This window comes from Schistocerca piceifrons, chromosome 8 (assembly GCF_021461385.2).
Source record: "Schistocerca piceifrons isolate TAMUIC-IGC-003096 chromosome 8, iqSchPice1.1, whole genome shotgun sequence".
NCBI lineage: Eukaryota > Metazoa > Arthropoda > Insecta > Orthoptera > Acrididae > Schistocerca > Schistocerca piceifrons.
Window position 1 is genome coordinate 115,015,001 of NC_060145.1, and position 24,199 is coordinate 115,039,199.

The following is a 24,199-nucleotide window of genomic DNA, read 5'->3' on the forward strand; positions in this document are numbered from 1 at the left end:
TAGCGGCCAGCTTCTTTGCTGCACTCAGTTCCCTAATTATCGTGGCTCTTTGCAGCCTATCAAGGTGGTATATTCCCCTTGAAAAATGGTATGCACCGGTTCGGCAGTTGGAACTTCCATTCCTATTTTGTGTCTATTTTAACGCTCACAATAGGCTTTGGGACTGTGTCTATAAAGATAGACTGGGTGACAGGATCCTTCGAGATTCTCGACGAGTTCAATCTTATCCTCCTCAATGATAGATTCCCTACTTTACTTCCCTTACCTGGGAAGAGGAGTTCAGCCATCGATTTGATTCTGTGTTCGGCGTTTCTTTCTTTGTTTTTTACATGGACTACTCTTCTCTATCCTGTGCTGTCTAACCACTACGCTTTTCTTATATTGACTTTCACTACAACGCCCATAACAGCCTATAGGCCATCTCGTAAATGGAACGTTATGCAGGCAGATTGGTCACGGTATGACGCATCAATGGATGCCCAACTATCGTAATTCCCACACCGTGGCGTCCCCGCAAGCAGGGTGCGTTTTGGTTACGAATTATATCAATGTATGCAGCATCGCATTCTAGTCCACTGGGGGACCCAGAATGTTCGCGTCTGGTGGCGTATCGGAGACTGGCTTGCAGTCGTCTTAAACAGCATACCACATGAGAGAACAAACGGATGCAATAGTCCACTGTGCGCTTTCTCCAGACCCGCAAGAAAAAACTCTGGAAGAAGTTCTGGTAATAACTATCTGAGCACTCTCCTGTTTGACGTATTTGGTCGATGGTGAACTCGCTCAAACGGAAATCGGTACCTGCCAAGCGAATGCATATCTGGAGTTTGCCGCCATTGTCGCACCTTCAACTGTCATGCCGGAACCCATCGATCTCGTGGAGACAGGTGCCGCTGCCGATATACGAGGCGGTTTATCCACACCATTCTCTCTCGACGAACTCCACAGGGCCCTAACGTCCTCATCAGGTACATCGTCCGGTTGTGACCACTTCCACTACTACATGGTTCACAATTTGTCTGACGATGCAGAACGTGTTCTTGTGAACATCTTTAATGACATCTGGAGGGATGGAAACGTTCTAAATGACTGGAAGACAGATTTTGGTGCTCATACTAATACCAGAACTTATCAGAAAATTGCAACTGCCGCATCTCCCGGTGGTGATTTCACGGATTATACATAATTTTCTAGGTTGCCTTACCGAATATATTCGCGATCAGGGCAATGTATTGCATGGACCCCACCAATCGCTTTACGGGCGCCCGAAAGGCGCGATACTGAGTCGCTTTCTATTTGCTCTTTACGTTGCCGACCTAGAGACTTTGTTCAGCCCCACCGTCGAAGTTCTACAGTATGCGGACGACGTCTGTATATACGCTCGCTCCTCATGCTTTTGGATGACACGCCTATGGCTTACCCACGCATGTGAAATGTTGGTCGCATAGGAGTTCAAAAATGGGCTCACTTTTTCTCCTGACAAATCAGTTGTGTGATATTCACGAGGAAACATAATGTAACTCATGTTAAAGGGTCAGAAACTGTCTTCCAAAAAGCATCCGTCAAGGAGGCATGACATCGCATGAAACATACTTAAAGGCAACCTATATGGAAAAACATTAAAAATTAATGAAATAAAATCATCGGGATCAGGCACTAGTAGAAAGCGAAGGAGAATAGATACTAATAACGTAACGAATAATGCCTCAGTAACCCTGAAAAGACCCTTATTAATTCTAGAACAATAAATAGTTGTGTAACCTAATACGTTCAGATTAAACACGCCTCAGATGGCTCTGAACACTAAGGGACCTAACTTCTGAGGTCATCAGTCCCCTAGAACTTAGAACTACTTAATCCTAACTAACCTAAGGACATCACAAACATCCATGCCCGAGGCAGGATTCGAACCTGCGACCGTAGCGGTCACGCGGTTCCAGACTGAAGCACCTTTAACCGCTCGGCCACACCGGACGGCCGTCCATGGTCATCCGCGGTAATGCAGAACAGTGATTCTTCAGCACAATGCGACGCCATCATAAGCAGTTCATGCTTCCCGGTCACGACGCCTCTCCAAACTCGACGGTTTGTGTTGTGGTGTTAACGGCAGCCTACACGTGGGGCGGTGTTTCTCTAGTCCGGCTGCTGCCAGTCTCCGGCCAACAATGCGAGATTACACAGAATGTCGCAAGGTGTCCATTGCTTGTTCGTGAATAGCAGGCGCGGTTGTGAAGAAGTTACTATGCCACAGCACTTTGGTCTCATAAGACCTTACCATAAATTTCCAAAATTTTACAGGATGCAGTCCAGCATCAATCCACTGTCACTCCCGAATTCCCCAAAAATCTGAGCATTGCGAGATTCGCCCAAGACACCAAATTGGGACCCTCAAAGTGGTCCCTTTCAAACAGTCAGGTGCTGATAACGCTGTCTCAGACGAGTACACGGCATCTTCGTGGCCTTCTGTGGTCACTCAACATCTCACGCTGTTTACGTCACCTTTATACCCTACCAGGCCTGATAACAGTACTAAATACGAACCGAATTAATGCACCCCAGTGGACGTTCTGCCACACACAGAGAATTGTGTCGTCTGGGTGCGTCACATGTCTTGTTCGGCAGTTCATTTAATTTTTTTTTTTTCTGTACTAAAACCTCTTATTTAGATCATATGTATGCTTCCTGCCTGAAGACAAATACGGCATATAAATAGATGTTTCTTTGCAGTTTCCAGGTTTCCTAGCGGCCTGTGAGTCGGTCACGGCTTTCGGAAATGGCGGCGAACACAAGTACAGCCAGTGTCACCCGCAGCACAAGAGGCACCACTGCCACAGGCATTCCTTCTACCACAGGTCGCAGCGCTGCTGCAGGCACAACCCGCAAGGTAGGGCCGACTCAAGTATTTGGATCTCTGATCGTACCTTTAAGGACTTAACACTAAGTATACGTTCTAAATGTTCTGTATTAATTGGATAATGATCAGATACGAAGCCCGCCACTGGTCACTGGAGGGCTGTTACGCTTTAGATGGAAGCTAAATAGACGCGTTCTCTCAATTTGGAATAAATGTTAATTTTCAGTGATGGGATTCACTGATAATTCTGACAACTCGAGTTCGAGTCTCGGTCGGGCACACAGTTTTAATCTGCCAGGAAGTTTGATATCAGCGTACACCCCACTGCAGAGTGAAAATCTCATTCTGGAAACATCCCCCAGGCTGTGGCTAAGCCATGTCTTCGCAGTATCCTTTCTTTCAGGAGTGCTAGTTCTGCAAGGTTCGCAGGAGAGCTTCCGTAAAATTTGGAAGCTAGGAGACGAGATACTGGCAGAAGAAAAGCTGTGAGGACCGGGCGTGAGTCGTGCTTCAGTAGCTCAGATGGTAGAGAACTTGCCCGCGAAAGGCAAAGGTCCCGAGTTCGAGTCGGTCCGGCACACAGTTTTAATCTGCCAGGAAGTTTCATATCAGCGCACACTCCGCTGCAGAGTGAAAATCTTCTGGAAAGAATAAATAATGTCGAAACATCTTTACAAAGAAAATAAAATATTATTAGAAAAATTCTACAACATAACTCTTATCAGATAATCACATAAAGACAGAAAGAACACAAATACACAAGTGTACACAAACACATGGCGGGATAACACAAAAGGAAAGGACAGGGATTGTTTTTCTCTGGATAAGGTACAGCTCAGGCTGTCACCACAACCCGGTTTTTTTATTTCACATTCGTTGGCTTCGCCAGCACACAGACTAGCTGCAAGAATCCACTTATCGTAGCAAAAGCCCCGGGTTCCATAGAAATGGCTTTCGACAGAAGTGCTCATAACCTCCGACACAGCTGATGGCGTTCTATTCGTCGAATGAGGAACGCTAAGCTCGGAGGTCGCCTTAGTGGTATTCAAGAGGAGTAGACCACAGGACTGAGTTTGTGCACTTGTCTGGTAGAACCCTGAACTGGTATCCTTTCATTAATTTGTTATCTCTCGCATCTGACACGAATGCAAACATCTCCTGAGGAACAGTTGATATTGTTAATAACTGTGTTGACGATTTCTATGAGCAATAGAACCGTGGCGCTTTGCTACATAGGCTGTTACAACCTGACCTCCCAGGTGTTACCGCCATCGTTTCTATGTACGCAGGTGGCAGCCTGGAACAGCGGGAGTGTGACCACGCCCCCGCAGGGGGGAGGTGCGGCAGCGAGTCCTGCTGTTCCTCTGGCGACGTGGGCTGCCTCTACACCGAGCCCAGGAACTTCCCGCGGCAGGTAAACCGGCACCCGCACTGTGTGTAATTCTGACGTAAGCAACTTGTCGAGAAACCTGAGCCACTGTGTCTCTAACCCGGTAGCTGATTTCTGTAGAAACATCTGGTTGGTGTTCCTAATTCCCGATGACTACTTTTGTTTTTAATCTCAGAACAACGCACCCTAGAAAAAGGCGGGAATCGTGGTAGATGACGTTGTAGACACGCAGTCAGGGAAAAAGCTCTTTCGTACGCAGTGCGATAGACAGAAGTCGACTGTCAACAGAGATACGAGAATTTAGTGTGATTTCTCAAATACAGACAAGTATCGGAAATACCGTCCTGATGAGGATCGTAAATACTCCAACATTACACAAGAATAGTCGAAATACTTAGTCTTGCAAATAATATTATTTACAGATGCGCTCCACTTTTCCAAAATAATAAAAATGAAACTAAGTACCGGTAGCCGATTAGCCCTTCATACTGTTCCTTTCGCGTTTGTCGCACTTGATACATAGAATTTTTAACAATACGCATAGATAATTATTTAATAAACGTAAATGAGTATAGCAGAGTACCACCGACGATGTACCCATAAGCTTCGATATCATCTCACCTACGCAAGCGTATTAGCTCGTATTTATCCGTACTTACAACAAACTGTTATGTACACTTACAACAAACTTCTATTCGTTAACAAGCAGATTTAGTTCCAAATCGTTCTTCATTCGCCTAGAGTTATTCAAATACGGAACTTACTTGTACTTAAATTCTCGGAAAATACACAGTTCTAATGGGACAGTGACATTGTTCTGACATCTCGTTTGGTCATTTACTTTACTTATTTATTTATATGAACCAAGGAGGAAAGAATCTGGTATAAATCGACGTCCGGAACTCCTTAATTTGTGAACGATTACAAGAAGTTACGTTCAGTGAAATCCAGGTGAAATCCAGCAACTGGAATATGTGACGAAAACTCCTTTTTTTTTTTTTTTTTTAAATAAATGATTACATCTACAAGTGCACCTGAACTCTGCGAACCACTGTAAACGCAAGGCAGAGGATACGTCTCGTTGTACCAGTTATTAGAGATTTCTGCCTTCCCATTCACGTTTGGAGTACGGGAAAAATTGTTTAAATGCCTCTTTGCGTGCTGTAATTAGTCTAATCCTGTCTTCGCTATCCCTGTGCAAGCAATACGGAGGGAGGAGGGGTTGTAATATATTCCGATTTTCATTCATACAGCTGGTTCTAGAAACTTTTTAAGTGCGTTTTCACGGGATAGGTTCCGCTTTTCTTCACGCGTCAGCCAGTTCACTTCTTTCAGCATCTTCGTCTTAGACGAACCTTCGACAATTCGTACCGCCCTTCTTTGTATCCGTTTAATACCAGCGGCTAGTCCTATTTGGTACGGGTCCCACAAACTTGAGCAATATTCTAGGATGGATAGATCTGATGTTTTGTACGAATTTTCCTTTGGGTGCTCATTGCACTTCCCTGGTAATCTACCAACGAACCGCAGTCTGCCACCTGCTTTACCGATGTGATCGTTTCATTTCATATCCCTACAAATTGCTACACCTGGGTCCTTGTTTGAGTAAATGTCCGTAAGTATGAGAGAATGCGCTTAAGTAGAAGGGAAATTTCGGGCCTTTTGAGTACTGTGCTGATGATAATTTGGCGGACTTATTTATCTGTATTACATAGTTAACTAACTGTAATGATACAAAATCGATGTATGACCTGCAACGAGCACAGAAAGATGGCTAAGGACAGTTAATCGACAACTTAAATTTCTTTTGATTGTAGTGGTAAAGGAGAGAGCACTTTCAAGTGATATTTCGTACAATATTAGTTCGAGTATTTTCGATGTTCGTCAGGACGAACTGACAGAAGAGGTAGATAAAATTTATAACGTTGCTACTAGGGTGGTTATTGATTGTTTCACACTTAACTGAAAGATTACGGAGCTGCTCAGGGAAGTTACACGGAGGTCCTTGAAAGGAAATGCTCTTTTCGGAGAACTTTGTGAGGAAACTTCAGAGAACAAATATTTGAGTGAGAGTATAATTAAGACTCAGTCGTGTAAACATCTGGTACAAGGTCCGTAAGATGAAGAATAAAGAGATTAGGCCACGCACAGAGGCATACATAGAGCAATGTAGATACGAGAAACCCGCCGGTATCTCTTTACTGTGTACCGCAATTAATACAAACTTCGTGGCAGGAAGTCTCTTCATACCTGGCTTCACATGAAAGGCACCAGTCATGCAGTTAATGTCACGTAAGAACTTCTTTTACAGCTATTAATGCGTTTAAGGCTGCTTTGTGTGCTGGGGTTGAGGTATACGGATTTGGATCTGTAAGAGAAATGGTGTCGACATCACATATATTCTGTTTCTGTCATGTCGCACAGAACGTAAGACATGTGTAAGCTTGTAAGAGAAGCGGAGTTTTATCTTTTCCGTTCAAATGAATGAACTAGGAGACGGTGCCATCGTAATATTCTCTGTTTTGGACGGTATACCATCAACGAGTGTATTATCTAAAGCTATCGAAGGTTTGTGAAGAGCCTGCTTCTTCATTTTCAACAATTAAGCAATGGGCAGGTGAACTAAAAGCAGCCGAACTCCCCTCGAAAACGGTCCAAGGGAACGACGTCTTGTAATTAGGAACGACAGATGAAACATAGGGAAAGCGCTCGATATGGCACTGAACAGTCGGTGATTTAAGGTATATTAATAGGTGAGGTTGGTTCACACATCGATAGAATTAATACGACACATCTCACATAGAGAATTGGTTTTGGGAAGGATTTTTGTTATATACGCACCAAGACTGTTGAATGCTGACGGAAAATGTCTACGAAAACCTGTTTGTTAGCAGTGCTTCGACTGTCACTACAGGAATCAACAAATTGCGTCAGACGATTTGTAATTGTGGATCCACCAGTAACCTCCAGAAACGAAGAACCGTTTAAAAGATTTGATAGGCGATGCTAAACTTACACTATAACAGATGAATTCCGTTTCAGATACTGACTCAACGGCGTTATTAATCAGTATACTCAGTATGCATTCGGGAGAAACAAGGTTCAGGTCCCGCTGGTCTCTCAGACTTATGTTTACCATGATGTCCCAAAATCGATTAAGGCCAATATGGGGATGGTTCCTTGAAAAGGATGAAACTAATTTTACTACTCCGTCCTTGCCCTAAGTGTGCCTGTATTCTTTTTTCAGTGACATAACCATTGACGGCACGACAAACAATCTTCGTAACCTTTCTGTTTCATCTGCCGCAATGTTAACGGAAAGCACTCAACCAGACAAGAAAAGGGGAAAACACATGAGGCATTGTCGGACGCCAGGTTAACTTCGTACTCGCATACACCATCGCTGGGTACATAAATGAGTATATTCGCGCGTTTCTTACATGCAGCTCATTCCTAACTTCAACAAGTTCCCGTAAATGCATCTCGCTCACACGCAGTACTCCTTCGCCCCAAGTCGCTTATACCCATCCACTCCCAGTTGCCCATTCTCACTAGCCCCTTCAGCCTTCCTCATTGTCATTCTCTCTCTGTGTCTCTCTCTATCATTGTCAGCTGTGTTACAGCCACACTCCCTTTCTCTCTGTCCTATTACAGTCTTCTCTCAGTGACACTGTCTTCCTGTTGCCCTCTCTTACTGCTACTATCTCATTCCTTCCTTCCTACAGCTGCTGCCTCTTCTCACTGTCACTATCGCTGTCTTCCTCGTTGTCATTGCCATACGCTCATTGTCTCATTATCACTGGCTGTTACCGATTTCCACTTTCTCATTCTCTTTACTCCTACCTCCCCTGCCCCCCTTCCCCGTTGTACTGCCTCCTTCATTTATCTTTTTTTTTCCTAGCACTGTTCTGTCACTGTCAGTTACGTTCCAATGCCACCGTATTCCTCTCTTTCTCTCATCCTGCCACTTTCTCCTTCGCTTTTTCTTTAACAAAACCACTGTCTAATATCTTCCAGTACTTTGCTAATTTTCGGGCTCTTTGACACTACCACAGTCTATTTCTCTCTCAACATAAAAAGCGCGAATACGTTCACACGCCGAAATTTTTGGGAAATTTTTTAAAGGTTCTGAGGAAGGTATAATGAGGCAAATGGTACCCCACTTCTCAGTCGGAGTGTTTTAAATAAACAGGAACATGTTCCCATTTTTGTGCTTGGAAAGGAGCACTTTTCCGCTAGTCCTCTTGTTTTTCTTACTGCAGACGGGCATGTAACTCATATGAAAAGAAATGTATTGGTCAGTAAAAATTAGATAGTTATGTGAAAGTGAAATAACACAAAAGTAATTTTACACATACTGGATTCCACGTGCAAAACAATGTTGGTTGAGCTTCAATTCTACAACATATTACGTCATAATTCTCCGTGTTATGTCACCTTATATATAAAGTTTTCGCCTCACATTGGATTTTACGTGCGTATTTTACTTCTGCAAGTAGTGCAGCTTTTAATCTCAGTATCTCGGGAAAGAGTAAAGATATGAAGAAAATCTTCAAGGAAAATATCGTAGGAGTTAAAGCCATTTGCTGTGTAGACCTGTTTTGGAATCCTAAGCTGGATTTTGGTCCCGTGGCGACGGCGAAAATATAATACATAACTATTTTTTTGCGGATTTTCCGAGGAACCGCCCATGAACTAATCGTGCCTCAAGAGGTCCGACCGGACCCATCGTAGACAACATCAAATGCAAGAATAACCAACCCATTTGCTCCATTTGCCTAAGCAGGAGGAAGTGTGTAATATTCATACTTTGATCCTGTACTATAGGATAGTGACATTGAGACGAGCTTTCTATTGGGTATACAAATGGTCCCTAGCCCGAAGACTATCAAAACACTTTTATGTCCCTACCGTTTTATGACCAGTAGAACCCTAGGTATGACCATCTGAAACTTCCGTTTCTATGCACTGGCGTTTTGGAGCATACTAGCTACGCATGCTATCACATGTATACCAGTATAATGTACTGAGCATTTTATCGGTTTATTTGCAGTGTTAGTAAATTAAAAATTTATAAAATAAAAACGAAAATTTCAGTATATGGATTTTACTTCACGATCCTCGGCTGACATTTCTGTACTCTTTTTCCGCTGCACCAACTGCAGGCTGGAAAATACGGTTACATAAATAGCCAGTGACTCACCCGACTCGTGCCAGAAATGCTGTTTTATTTTTCTAAAAGCTTGACCATCAGGATCTCCCACTTCTGTAATTTTCATTTCTGACTCAGCCCTGCATGTACAGTGCGTCCGGAAAGTCTCTCCGCAGCGTCGAGATCTTTCTGTCTCGGCTTGCGGGTTGCTTAAGGTTGGCAGCACATTCATGTCGCCGTATACGCTAGGGGCCGGGATCCACTGCTAGTGGCTGCAGTTATGGTGGAAGATGGGATTCAACATTATTACAGTACGTGCTCGAAATCTTTTGCTCTTTCTCGAAGGCATAGTTCAACACGTTTACCAATGTTTCTTGTGTAATCCTATGCTCATAAGCAATTATCGTTGTCTTCAGTTCATCTATTATGGACGAGGAGGAGACTAGTGTTTAACGTCCCATTGACAACGACGTCCTTAGAGACGAAGCGCAAGCTCGGATTAGAGAAGGATGGGGAAGGAAACTGACCGTGCCCGTTCAAAGGAACCATCCCGAAATTTGCCTGAAGTGAGTCCAGTGTGTTAATCACTGCGCCACCTCGCTCGGCCATCTATTGTCTTTGGGTTACTTTGATACACAAATGGTTTAGCCGCTCGCCAAAGGAAATAGTAGGGCGCAAACAGATCCAGTGACGTCGGGGCTAGAGACCATTTGTAATTACCCTGTCTTCAGAGATTTTATCTAAAAGTCGTAGGAACTGGTGTGCTGTTGGAGCAGTAGCGTTTTGTTGTTGGGAAAAGAATCACGGACCTCATTTTGATTCAGAAGGGTAACAAATGGATAAATTATCTGGGAACAATAGACATCGGAAGTGACGATAGTATCAAAAAAGATCGGTCCTATAATTCGTGCTCGCATCATAGCAACCCGCAGTCCGATTTTCTCTGCGTGCAATGTCATTTGTCTTAAGGCTTTTAAATTTTCTAATCACCAAATTCGAGAATCTTTGGAATTAATGCAGCCAGATTTGTGAAGCGAAGCCTCATCAGTGAAAAACGTTTCATCTAAAACATCAACTCCATGTCGGTTAACAAATACCTGAAACCATTCATAATACGGTATTCGTTTCTCATGGTCTCTACCATGTTATTGTTACACAGCAGTAATTTTGTACGGATACATCGCCAGTTTTTTTGTTATGTACTTTTGCGCTGTCGTACGAGAGACCTCGGCTTCTTGCGATAATCTCCTCAGTTGCTGGACTCCGCAACATGACGTCTGAAATATCGTTAAGCTTTCGTTCTGTTAAAATTGTCGGCGGACCAGTTCGTGGTGCACCATGAACTGGACCTGTTGTCTTGAATTTGCGAATTAAATGAACTACAATGTCACGATGTGGACACCTCAAAGCAGGGAAACGCAATCTAAATTTCCGCCTCACACGGTTCGTGAAGTCTCCTCCTCCACGGAAAACCTATTCTCCTAAAAAAGCTCTCTCTGCAATAGTAAGCATTCTCACTACACTCATTCTACACAAGAACTATAGTTTGATTAAAATTACTTGATAGTTGACACCCCACATGTTGGAGGTGTCTTCCTCTAAACACGAACACTCAACGTCGCCGCCGAACTGTTCGCCTTTGCCAAACTGCCACAACAAACGGTGAGTTCACTTCCAGTTCCCGGTCTGCCTTTGTCCTGTGTTTGGATCGTGAATCCTGGGTCCGGCCCTTTTATTTCGCAATTCATCACACATCGTACACATATCCAAAACAACACACACAAAACGATGGCATCGAAATAATGCACATTTCGTACTCACCACTAGCCAAAGACCACTAGATTCTGTTGCCCAAGATGCGATTCGGCTTCAAATACTCAGCATTGTCACAGAGATTGGCTTGCAGTAGGTAAACTTCATACGACATGTCGTGAAACTGAACTTTTTGAAGGCAGCAAATGATCGTTGCAGCTGGTTCTATAGGTATTTATTTAATCGTATGGCTAGCCCAGCCTCCCCCCCCCCCCTCGCCGTTCGCCGACCTGCAGTCGATGAGGGTGATAGGATGATGATGAGGACAGCACAACACCCAGTCCCTGGGCAGAGAAAAATGCCCGACCCAGCCGGGAATCGAATCCGGGCTCAGAGGACTGACAATCCGTCACGCTGAACATTCAGCTACCGGCTGAGATTCAATAAGTCGTGGTTTCAAATCCGGTCGGCTGATAATTTTATTTTTACACCTTTATCAAAACGATTCTGATTACTACTATTTTCAATTTTTTTCTATTTTTCGGAATCTGCCCGTGTCTCCCATAGCCTCTCAATGACTTCAAACCACCGAGCGAGGTGGCGCAGTGGTTAGCACACTGGACTCGCATTCGGGAGGACGACGGTTCAATCCCGCGTCCGACCATCCTGATATAGGTATGCCGTGATTTCCCTACATCGCTCCAGGCAAATGCCAGGATGGTTCCTTTGAGAGGGCACGGCCGACTTCCTCCCCATCCTTCCCTAATCCGATGAGACCGATGACCTCGCTGTTTGGTCTCTTCCACTAAAGCAAGCCAACTCAACCCAAGTTCAAACCAGGACTGCTCATCGGTCAGTATAGCGTCAACTGACGAACCAAATGCAAGATGTTGCAGTTCGATTTTAGCTCCGAAACAGAATTATTTCCGTCTTGAATTTGCTCGCACAGGTCAGCTTCAATCGCCGTCAGTAAAGCGAGCATGATTAATAGTTCAGACACATGTTGCTGATCGCCGTTTTCTCGGATACACTGCACATCTAGAGGCTGCGGTTAGGTTAGGATACGAGTGTAAATTCAGCGTTACAAAACCCGTTGTCTTCCGCAGTTCAGTCATGGATCATTTAAAATCATCCGTGGAAAAAGTGTCTCGCTTTCCCGACATAGGTACCTCATATTAGCGCGTTCCAACATCGCTCCATGTTACGCGAACAGCATTTCAACACTTGTGAGCTGATTCACCGTATTTTCGTGTCGCCTTTAACCGAGCGATAGCCGATGTGGCAACACTGCAGCGCCAAGTGACGGACGTCAACTATCAAGTAATTTTGAACGGACTACACGTGGTGTTTTCGTAAGGTTGTGAAAAAATTTAACAGGACATAGAGAATGCTCCACTGAATCATTTGAGTTAGCGAACCTGTCTTCGGAGAAGCGAGCTTAAAGAGACAATAGGAATAAAATCACAGTACTGAGTAATTTTTTATTTATATTACGTATAGTTAACTGCAAATACCATCACTGATACAATGAACATAGCGTCTGTTCTGTTTCTTATAAAACGTGCTAAAACTGACGACCTAAACCTCAATGCAAGTGTGACATTGGCGAACAAGTTTCTGACACACCCTTACTAATATTCCTGGCGTTGTTCGAATCACATCAAAGGCAGCTGCAATTCTGGCAACTAATTCCATCTCCTTATCTAATGTGATCTCATTAACAAGTGACTTTAGCAATTCCATAGGCCGGCCGGAGTGGCCGAGCGGTTCTGGGCGCTTCAGTCTGGAACCGCGCGACAGCTACGGTCGCAGGCCCGAATCCTGCCTCGGGCATGGATGTGTGTGATGTCCTTAGGTTAGTTAGGTTTAAGTAGTTCTAAGTTCTAGGGGACTGATGACCTTAGCTGTTAAGTCCCATAGTGCTCAGAGCCATTTGAACCAATCCCATAGGAAATAACGAAGGACCTACAGGGTAGGTGATGTCGCAGGTCATGCAATGGACCTCCCCTTCAAATCCAGTGACCAGGAAACACTTACTAGTAATCAGGCTCGTCCTCCTCGTTTCTTTGCAGGAAATGAAAAATGTACATGTAAACAAACAGCATCGTATGTGTAAACTTGTACGCATGTTGGATGTAAATCAGCCGGGAAACATCAATGCTAGACATACTTCCATATCTCCTTAAGCTGGCTTCTCTGACCCCCGATTGCCTACCTCAAATTGTTCAGTGGAAAATTCTCTATGTCCTATTACATTTTTGCGCGCTCTTGCGGAAACACCCTGTAGACGATAACACAACTGACAGCTGCTACGCACACGCGCAACACTGCCAACCCCACCCTACCACTGCAGGTCAACGGAACACGTGCAGTCGAGATTTGAGTGTGCTGCCAACTTTATTTACGCCGCGAGGCTCGCCGTTGCCGAGAGATTTCGCAAACTCACGGTACCATCAATCTGAACGAAATTGTTGATGAAGAATGCCTGCGCGGTCGCCTTGTCAGCTTGGCGCTCACAGCGGTGCCTTGTGACGATTGCGCTTTAAGCCAGCCTTGCTTGTACCCGTAGTCAATATACGTGCGTGGTGTGCGCAGGAGGGCGGTGCGTGCCGGCACCGCTGCCGCCGCCGCTGCCGCGTCCCCCGGCGCTGTCACCATCAGCGACCCGCCTCCCCCACCGCCAGCTCCGACTCCGGCAGCGGCTGCGCCGGGGCGCCCTCGCCCATGGAGGACGTCGAGCCCGCCACAGGTAAGTCCGTCTCCAACAATCCAGTACTCTCTCCGGGCGCCTGGTCAGTTACTTGCTTCAAACAACCCAGTGGGTGACGAAAACCAGTCATGTGACACTGTTGAAAACACAAGATGTTTCGACGAGTGTCACGGTCATCATTTTCTGCTGATGTATCGGAGCATATAGTATGTCCGTATACACAGGGTGAATCACCTACAACTTGCCCCACAAATATGGCGGAAATTGAAAGCGTTTTCGATCTGCGGTTTTCAGAGAATTGATTGATAAGTCAGCGGCTGGTATTGTTAGCCAATGGACAAATTGTAATAATGCTTAGAAAGGGTATTTGTGTGAATAAATGACGTTTTTTATATGGGAAAATGCCTGTTAACACCAACAAAGTAGAAGTATGGTAAATTAGACTGTCAGAGGTGTTTTTTGCAGGATTCTAGTGCGAATCATTTCGAGATATCGTACATAGAAAAGTTTCCAAACCTACATTTGATTATGCCATTCAACTCGCGTAGTCGCTGCGTATGATGTTGCTACGTTTGCTTACGGCGTGCTTGTCTGTTCCTTGAGTGCATTGCGACTTGCTAGAGTGACGACAGAAGAGGAGGTTCAAAATGGTTCAAATGGCTCTGAGAACTATGGGACTTAACATCTGAGGTCATCAGTCCCCTAGAACTTAGAACTACTTAAACCTAACTAACCTAAGGACATCATACATATCCATGCCCGAGGCAGGATTCTAACCTAAAACCGTAGCGGTCACGCGGTGCCTAGAACCTCTGGGCCACTCCGGCCGGCAGAAGAAGAGGAAATTAATGCTCTTGCTCCTGTTGCAGTCGATGTGCACATTAGCTTCCTCGCAATCTCACAAAGTGGAATGAGTCACGCAAGTGCACAACATGTTCCCCATCGACACCCGTATCACATCTCTCTCTCTCCATCAAGAGCTGCATGGAAACGATTATGAGAGTCGTGTTAACTTCGGTACGTGAGAATTGCGACAGGATACTCCAGATTTATCATGTATCCTGATTAGTGCTGAAGCGACATTTATAAACCAGGGCGCGGTAAACCGCCGAAACGTGCGCTATTGGTCTGTTGAAAATCCCCATTGGCCTTGTCAGGTATAACGTCAGCATCCATGAAGTGTAAATTTGTGGTGTGGGAAAGTGAGTCATCAGCTCATAATCCTGTGTTCCATAGACAGAACACTGGGCCGGCCGGATTGGCCGAGCGGTTCTAGGCGCTACAGTCTGGAACCGCGTGACCGCTACGATCGCAGGTTCGAATCCTGCCTCGGGCATGGATGTGTGTGATGTCCTTAGGTTAGTTAGGTTTAAGCAGTTCTGAGTTCTAGGGGACTGATGACCTCAGAAGTTAAGTCCCATAGTGCTCAGAGCCATTTGAACCATTTTTTTTAGAGCGGAACATGAATGCGCACATGTGTCGCAACCTCTTCACCATCTTCCACGGAGACTGGAAGATATTTTTCTGCAACTAAGAGGAACGTGTGGTAACAACATGAAGGCTGCCCAGCTCATGGTGCACGAAGTACTGCAGCATGTCTTCACGAATTGTTTCCAAATCGTCGGCTTCGACAAAGAGGAGCTGTACCATAGCCGGCATTTTTCCCGAATTTGACGCTTGTAGAAGTTTTTCTGAGGGGAAAGCTGAAAGACTCCGTTTACAAGGACATTCAAACTACACCCGATGTTATGCAACGACGTATTACTGCAACCTGCTCAGATATTTCCACTCAAATGCTAGAACGTGTGCATCAGTCGTTCCATACCAGATTGGAAGCGTGTATTGCCGCTACCGGTGGTCAATTTGAACACAACCTGTCATGGTCATTTGTCTCGTTACAGGGCAGAATCCACATAACTAGTGTATGCACTTGTGTTACTCTGTAGTGTGTGCCACCATATGTAGTGTAGGAGTGTCGGTGTGTGAGATTTTCAAAATATTGTATCTCGTAAATGGCTTGCACCAGAATCCTGCAACAAACGCAACAGAAATTCAAATTCAGCCTACTCTTAAATTATTGATGCCAACAGGCATTGTTCTGTTTAAAAAGTTTATGTTAGCACAATCAACAATACGAGCCCCTTACTAGAAATCCATTCCGTGAAAACCACACACAAATAGTGCTTTCCCTTCCCGCAATATTTGCGGTGCACATTTTAGGTGATGCACTCTGGCGTGGGCAGAGGCTACCTGCTCCTCCTGCATGCGGTGCTGTGGTCGAGCGTACTCTGGTGATGTGGGAGAGATCTTGGAGTGCTGCCGAAGGCTACGCTTAATTCCCTCCGTGGGCTTTCCTGGCACTTCGCTGAAGGTGATAATTATGAAACATCGCTGTTTTTCAACACTATCTCATGGCTGGAAACCTGGGGCTTTCTCATCATCAGCAGCAACTGCCACTTACATCTACATTGAGAAATCCAATCACTGTCTTAATAAACTTTGCTGTAGCGTGCCAGTTATGTCTCAACACTGATCTTCTCTCGACTCATCCTCTGCTTGAAAGAAAGTTGATTCCATTTGTCATTCATGTGGACGTCCAAGGATACAGCACTTGACGCAGGCGCTTAAAAATGGCCTCAGTCGGCAGTGAATTAAACTGTATAGCCAGATAGACAGCGATTTTTCAGACACTAATGTAATAACGAAAGGAAACGCAACGCTCAGTATCAGTGAATCTTACAAATTCAGAGGTACGTTAAAACATAACGTTGGAGACACAGTTATGAAACAGCCAAACTTCTTTTCATTCATGTGGCGATTCTGTTTCCTTGTTTCCTAAGATTCCCGTTTAATTCCTCCTGCTCCTTCTCAAAGTTTCTGCATTCCAGAAATCTGTTGGCTTCTTTTAAGCCTATTGAGGAAAAAACGGTTCGTGCTAAAGCTTTACTTGATGGGGGTGGCTCAGATAGCAGACTTTTCCAGAGCACAGTCTAATGACCGGTGCATTGAGGCGTTTGTCGTCATCCAAATAACAAAATCTTGGATTTAAATTGCTTCTCAGTTCTGTAATAAATACTGGAAACATATTCTGGTTTCTATAGGTTCATTCTAGGTAATTTCGAAGCCAACTTCTCATACCAAACGTATGAAGCCTGCCTTAAATCACAAATTTCTGTCTTTAGATGGGAGGCATAGTCTCCTCTGCCTTCTTCACGTAGCGTATGCGTTGACGAATGTAGACTTCTTCATCGAGATCACCTTATAGCGTCATGGTTGGTGCATCCATGTGGTCAGTGTAAAGATCAACTTCAGTTGCTATAGTTAACAAGAATGATGAATAGCAGCCGAGAACGTTTCATCAGAGTCCAGTCTCGTATATGGCGATAACTTTTTGCGACAAAGCGAGGTTTATAGTATTCAATATCATCACCTGCCATTCCTCAGGCATAGATTACCTATATCTGGTTCCCTTTCTGTCTGATGTTACGTTGACCAAAGTCCAAGTTTCATTTTCAAATAACAACTTGGATTCATCAGTTAAGTCATAGGATAAAGATGGTTATAAAATATTCCTTTTTCGTTTTGATTCGTCTGCCAGTAGGTGGACCATATCTTTCCAGTGCCTCCTTCTAAGTGAGAAAGACACCTGTATAAGGGTAACCAATACAGTACCTCTTATAGTGTCCACGGTATCGTCATCAAAAGTCTCAAAATCTGGTTTAAAATATTTTAAATTTTTTTCTTTGCTTAATCTCCTTCATCCGTTTGTTAGCCAAAATATAAACTGTTGAGATAAAGATATGCTCTGTCTGCATTGTTACGAACTTGTGTGGGCTTAGATCGAGGAAAATGAAACATTAAGTATTATGAACGTTAAAAAAGTTTTTTTACTGTGAAATTAAAACACAAGAAAGACAGGCATTTCTAATGTACATGTCTCTGTAGAACAGTGTAAACAAATTTTATTGATGGGTGACATTTAATCTGATGTTGATCCATCAACTGATTGCAACTGACATTAACCGATCGAAAGCAGCCGATCACCCATTAGCGGAAATTTATGTGGGATGCTTCCCATCTTCACCATTATGATGACTTGAATTCTGTTGAAAAACTTTCAGTTAGGCGTCTGAATGTGGAAGAATGGCAGCTCATTCCTCTTCAAGAGCCGAAACTAAAGCAGGTAGTTTTGTGGGACGCAGGAATCTGGAACGAAGTCGAGGTTACAAACGTGTTCCATAGGGTTCAGGTCGGGACTGTAAGCTGGCCTGTCCATTTCAGGAATGTTATTGTCCACAGACCATTGCCTCGCGGATACTGCCTCATGACAGAGTTGCACTGTCACGCTGATGCAATCATCGCCTCCGAAGTCTTTCTCTACAGCATGTTGAACACAATGCTGTAAAATGTGTTCATATACTTCTGCACTCACCCTTTGCTTAAGCGCAATAAGTGGGCCATCCCCCATACCATAAAACCACTTCCTCTATACTTCGCTGTAGCCAATAGAGATGAAGACAAGTGACGTTCTCCAGATATTCTCCAAATCCAAACCCTTCCAACGGATTTCCACAGATTATAGCGTTATTTATCACTCCAAATGACTCGTTTCCAGGCATCCACTGTCCAGTGACGTCGGTCTTTATACCATCTCAAGAATCGCTACAGAAATGTCTGGCTTTTCAGAAGATGCCCGACCATCGTACCCCATTCTTTCTAATTTCTTACACACAGTCGTCGTATTGGCTGACTGCTGGTAGCTCTTGAGTGATTCCTTGCACTGATTTCAAGTGATTTTATACAACCATCCTCCTTAGTGCTGAACAGTCCATGTCCGTCAGTACACGATGTTTGTCTGGTCCTGGTTTAGTTGTAATTGTTCTTCGCAGTTCGCATCACCAACAGTGCACCTGAACAATTTTAGAATGTCCATGATGGATTTGTTACTCAGTTGACATCCAGTGATTTGTCCATTTCGAAGTCACTGACCTTTCTTGACCGACATGTTTTGCTGTAACTGCTTCTTTTGACCTACTGACCAAACCACACTCCGCGCCTTCTTTTATACTGGCGGGGCCGCCACTTGCGACATCTTCTGGCCAGTTCCGCATTACATACGGATTACTTTTGACCAGATAGTGTACAGTGACACTTACAGACGTTAGAAATTCGAAACATGTCTTACCTTTCTGCACACTGAACCAGTAAAGCTGCATGCATGAGAATTGCGTTGACAGGTACCAGCAGGCCGGTTTACGACCCGAGTGACATAAACCACCCCTTGGGCTACCAAGCTGAGAGTAGGGCCAAGTTAAAAAAAATGGCTCTGAGCACTATGGGACTTAACATTTGAGGTCATCAATCCCCTAGACTTAGAACTACTTAATCCTAACTAACCTAAGGACATCACACAACTCCATTCCCGAGGCAGGATTCCAACCTGCAACCGTAGCAACAGCACGGTTTCGGACTAAAGCGCCTAGAACCGCTCCGACACAGCGACCGGCGAGGGACAAGTGCGACCAAGATTTGTACACAGTGTGCATCACAATTAGTAGTGAAAACTGACACGGATGGAACTGTACGAGGGAAAAAGGGGGGGGGGGAAGAGGGGGAAGGGGCGCCAAATGTACATCGATTAGTGTTCGGGAACCGGCCGTGGGTACCAACGAACTCTTATTCAACAGTTGTCATTGGTCAGAGGAATCATGTACTCCTCTATGAAGATAACCCGATGGCATTGGTCCCGATTCGTTCCAGGCGTTCCAGTGCCCACTTTGATAGCGCATTCGCGGTATTAGACGATTTGTACTGTTGTTCTTTATTGGATACCCTGAGGCCAAACAGACTATGATCGCAGTATCTCGTCATTTTGCACAATGTCAATCCGCAAGATTTCCTTCTGTAACATCATATTTCAAATTAATAGTTTTTCCGTCAGCCGTGGTCCCAGTGCACATAACGGTTTGCTGTAGAAGCTAAGATTAGAAAGATAATCCTGAATTACATCACAGTTTTGATGTCAGTAGAAGATTTCTGTTGATGAAGTATTTCTTCGGATGCGACAGCTTTCTTTTGATGACTCCTTTGATTTTTCCTATCTTTTCTAAGCTTTTTTTTCGTTGATACAAGGATTGTTTAATTTTTTTCCTCTTCCTTTCTTATTCTTCTGTTTAACAAGTAGCTTTTATGACTTCTCTCCATAACTTAAGCATTTTCCTTGCTGACACCCAACTAAAATACCTAGCTGTGTTGGCTGTATGTTCCGTCCAACATATCTTGCAAGCCATTCCAGCGCATATGAAGAAAAATTGTATCATGTACGATTCTCGCACCTTATGCTTTTGTATTCTTATGCATAACACAATTTTTTAGCGTCTGTGAAATCTTACAGTATCTTAGCATTTTCCTCAAGTACATGAATATTTCCATCTGCTTCAATAAGCGGAAAAAACAACCAGAAACACATCCCGTTTGTACGTCTACTACACCATCCTCATCAAAGAATAGTGCGCAGTTCCATAATTTACATGTGAACATCACATGTTGCTCAGTACAAATTACTTTAAGAAATTTATGATTGTCTCATGTTCGCTCAAGATGATCTGGATCACCCCAATCTTTTCTTTCGAGAAAAAGTTGGTAATCATGGAGGGTTGTCTCAACAGCTAGACAATCCCTTGAACCATCTATTTTGGTATAGTTGATTGAGTGAGCTATGTAAACTAATGACTGTTTTTCTCCCTTTGCAGACGAGCTTCCCGGCTACGCGAAATTGGATTACCCAAACTCCCAGTCACCCAACAGCGAAACGAGTGCTAGCGTAGAAGATGGGCACCGAATCCACGAAACTTGCTCAGACGAGAGGTGCGGCCGTAACAACCGGATTTCGTGGACAACGTCCAGCTCCGCGGATGCCAACAACTCTGTGTCGGATGTGAAGTATACGGTCTGATTTACGAATCTTGCTCATAGTGTGATGTCTGTTTACCATGTGTGATTTTAAAAAAAGAGATGAATCTCTGGTTCGTCTGACGAAACGTAATACTTCATTTTTGATGTATTTTACAAATTAGTTTTAGACACTCATACCTGTATCAAATGTTTTGACTGTGTATTTTAGTACTGTAAATACGTTTTGTAGAATACGAAAATGTTGCTTAGAGAAGCAGCATAAATATATCTGTGCAAAGCATACGTATTGAGTATATATATATATATCATGTACAACTGTTTGGAATAAATTTTCGGAACAATTAGACTTGATTTTACTTGACTTTTGAATTACCTCAATTAGTTGTTACCGCTCAGCCAAGACTGTTGTAAGAATGCCCATCTTTATCCTCCTCTGTCCTCCACTATCGTGTCACATCCATAGCAAAGCGTGTTACAGATGATATTTCTTCTCAAACACATGCCTACATTCCTTTATAAACACAGAACAGAACATAATCGATTTCTAACGATATTTCCAAGAATAGTCCACAAGTTATAACCTGTTCTTTGTAAACCAGTTACAGTCACAACCAAGTACCGTCTATAGATGAACGTAGGTTTTCGCTGTCAGAGCTCATTTAAATTATTCTGGGTTTGTTATCTCGTGCAACGGCCTTGCCGCAGTGGATACACAGGTTCCCGTCAGATCACTGAAGTTAAGCGCTGTTGGGCGTGGCCGGCACTGGGATGGGTGACCGTTTGGGCTGCCGTGCGCTGTTGTCATTTTTCGGAGTGCACTTCGCCTCGTGATGCCAATAGAGGAGCTACTCGACCGAATAGTAGCGGCTCCGATCACAGAAAACCATCATAACGACCGGGAGAGCAGTGTGCTGACCACATGCTCATCCTATCCACATCCTCAGCTGAGGATGATACGGCGGTCGGATGGTCCCGATGGGCCACTTGTGGCCTGAAGAAGGGCTACCTGCTGCCTGCCTGCCTGTTATCTCGTCGTGATGTAATTAAAGTACTAATATTTCGGTTGATATAGCAGGCAACCTTCTAAAAGATGAAATTAAATTCAGCATCTCTTGTGTCTACTCTCTACGACGGTTTTTTGCGAGTATGGGATCATTTTCATGTATTCCGTCATCAAATGTTTAATGTATATGTAGTAGAGACTATTTAATATTTAAACGAACTCCAAAAAATGTACAACCTTGTAGAGGTCTCCATTTCGCTCAGGATTTATTGTTGCAACAGAGAATATGGAGCACATGAAGTGAATATATTCACACGTCAATAGCACAAGCGCTTCTGAGATAACCAGCTATCGACTCAGGTGGTATGTGGTGTAGAGATGGGCAAACTCGTTCATCCTTGGGAACTAGTTCACTGCTGATCGTTCTTTTTTGGGAACCGTTCATTTTTACTCGTTCACCGTTCATTTGCGCTTGGTATATTGTTCTAATGAAAAACTGGAAACTAGTAGCGAAGGTGACTGAAGGATGGAGGACACCAAAAGTATAGAGTTTTTATTCATTACAGAATTCTTACACACTTTTAGAAGTAATTTGTGTGATTCTGCAGAACCTGTCGTTTAGCCAAAAAAATGGTTCAAATGGCTCTGAGCACTATGGAATCCAACATCTGAGGTCATCAGTCCCCTAGAACTTCGAACTAACCTAAGGACATCACACACATCCATGCCCGAGGCAGGATTCGAACCTGCAACCGTAGCAGCCACGCGGTTCCGGACTGAAGTGCCTAGAACCGCACGGCCACTGCGGCCGGCTCGTTTAGCCAACCGTAGTCTTTTGTGGCTGATCGCAGGGAAATAATATTGGGTGGCACACGGAAAACTGGCCCCGAGTGAAGACTGCTCACCAATTACGGACGATGTGTTGCCCGTTACGAGCAGATACAACACACAGACAAACATGTAATAATTAGGCAGTGAAGAAATAACAAGCTCATGCAAGCAACAATTGCGAAACAATCGATGACGATGTGTAGAGAGCTGGAGAAGAGAACATGAAAATCTCACGCCACGCGCATGGGCTATAGCTCATGTGGTGTTCAAAACCTGTTGGTGGCTGTTTCCCAAATTCATAGATCACAAGTGTCTTGTATAAAATTCTTCGTTTCGATTTCCATTACATAGCTATGCTACGTTGTAAACAATAATCGTTTACACCCTATATATACTTCACGTTGACTCTGAGTTCGTAGGCGAAGTAGAGACTTTATGGAACCATAAAATAAAATGTGGTTTTGTCATACTTGCGTCAGACGCTTAGTTTAAATTAGGTTTTTATGTTGCATTATTAACGTTAATGCAGCAATAATAATAATAATTAAGTTCGCAGTAATAAAGTTTTTGGTCTGAAAGCTCCTTCTGAACAAATGTTTTTGGGATAATAAATAAATATGATTTCATGGCAATCTGTGTCTTTTCAAATGGAGAGGCACTGCTTTTTCTACTGAGCCAAAATGACCCACAACCCACTTTTTTTCCCAAAGAAACCAAACTAGCAGGTAATGCAAATTGGAAACAACGAAACTTAAAAATAATTAGAGCCTTCCTAAACGTAATGTTTTGTATATGAAAGATACACGAAAATCGTTTTATATGAACTTTCTTACACTAAAAATTAAGCAAATTGTTGAAAGCTGCTAAATCAAGTCGATGAAACCAAAAAATATATGAATAACAAAAAAAACTTGCCTTGTTATAAGTATGTCTTCACCTGTTCATCGATATAATGAAGTGAGCTGATATGCCCTTTTGTTACCCGAAAAGACGTACCTATTACATACAACGTAATTTTTAGGCAATTTACATAACTATAAAATACTTTTTGATTACCGGTCGCGGACGCTGAATAGCCAGAACCAAGTGCAAGAACAGTTTGGAACACACGTAAAATAGGCGAGCGCAGTGAACGAAACGAACAATTGGATACTGAACTAGCTAGGAGCAGTCGGCAGTGGAACTGGTCATGCAAGAACGACGAGTGCGGCCGAGGGAGGCCGAGACTGAGGCGAACACGCGACCGAGGCTGGAACGAGAACTGCCGAAGTGACCGCTGCGACCGAAGTGAACTAGTGAACTATGAACCGATCGTTCCTCGTTCCCGGCAACTATAAGTAGGCCGCCGCGACCGAAATGAACTATGAACCGATCGTTTCTTGGAATTCGTTCCTCAGTCCTTCCGTTCATCTTGGGGAACCGTTCCTTAACACACGTTCGTTCGCGAACTACCCATCTCTAATGTGGTGTAGCCTCCACTTGCGCCACTTCAGGCGCTGACTCTGCAATAAGGACGATCATACAAATGTGGAATACTGCCCTGGAACACGTTATTCCACGCCTTTGCGGTCTGTTCACGTAACTCTACAGGA

General features: G+C 43.9%; 1 protein-coding gene and 1 pseudogene across 1 annotated transcript in view; both read left to right on the forward strand.

The window, feature by feature from the left end:
* LOC124712111 (roundabout homolog 2-like) overlaps positions 1-21,040 on the forward strand; it is a 108,754-nt gene extending 87,714 nt beyond the window's left edge. Inside the window, exons 15-18 of the mRNA XM_047242408.1 lie at positions 2,728-2,884; positions 4,144-4,268; positions 13,744-13,897; positions 20,611-21,040. Of these exons, the coding sequence (XP_047098364.1) occupies positions 2,728-2,884; positions 4,144-4,268; positions 13,744-13,897; positions 20,611-20,813 (639 nt within the window). The 3' untranslated portion in view covers positions 20,814-21,040. The remainder of the gene's footprint in view (positions 1-2,727; positions 2,885-4,143; positions 4,269-13,743; positions 13,898-20,610) is intronic.
* A 419-nt stretch (positions 21,041-21,459) lies between these two features.
* On the forward strand, positions 21,460-21,577 carry LOC124712733 (annotated as a pseudogene).
* The last annotated feature ends 2,622 nt before the right edge of the window (positions 21,578-24,199 follow it).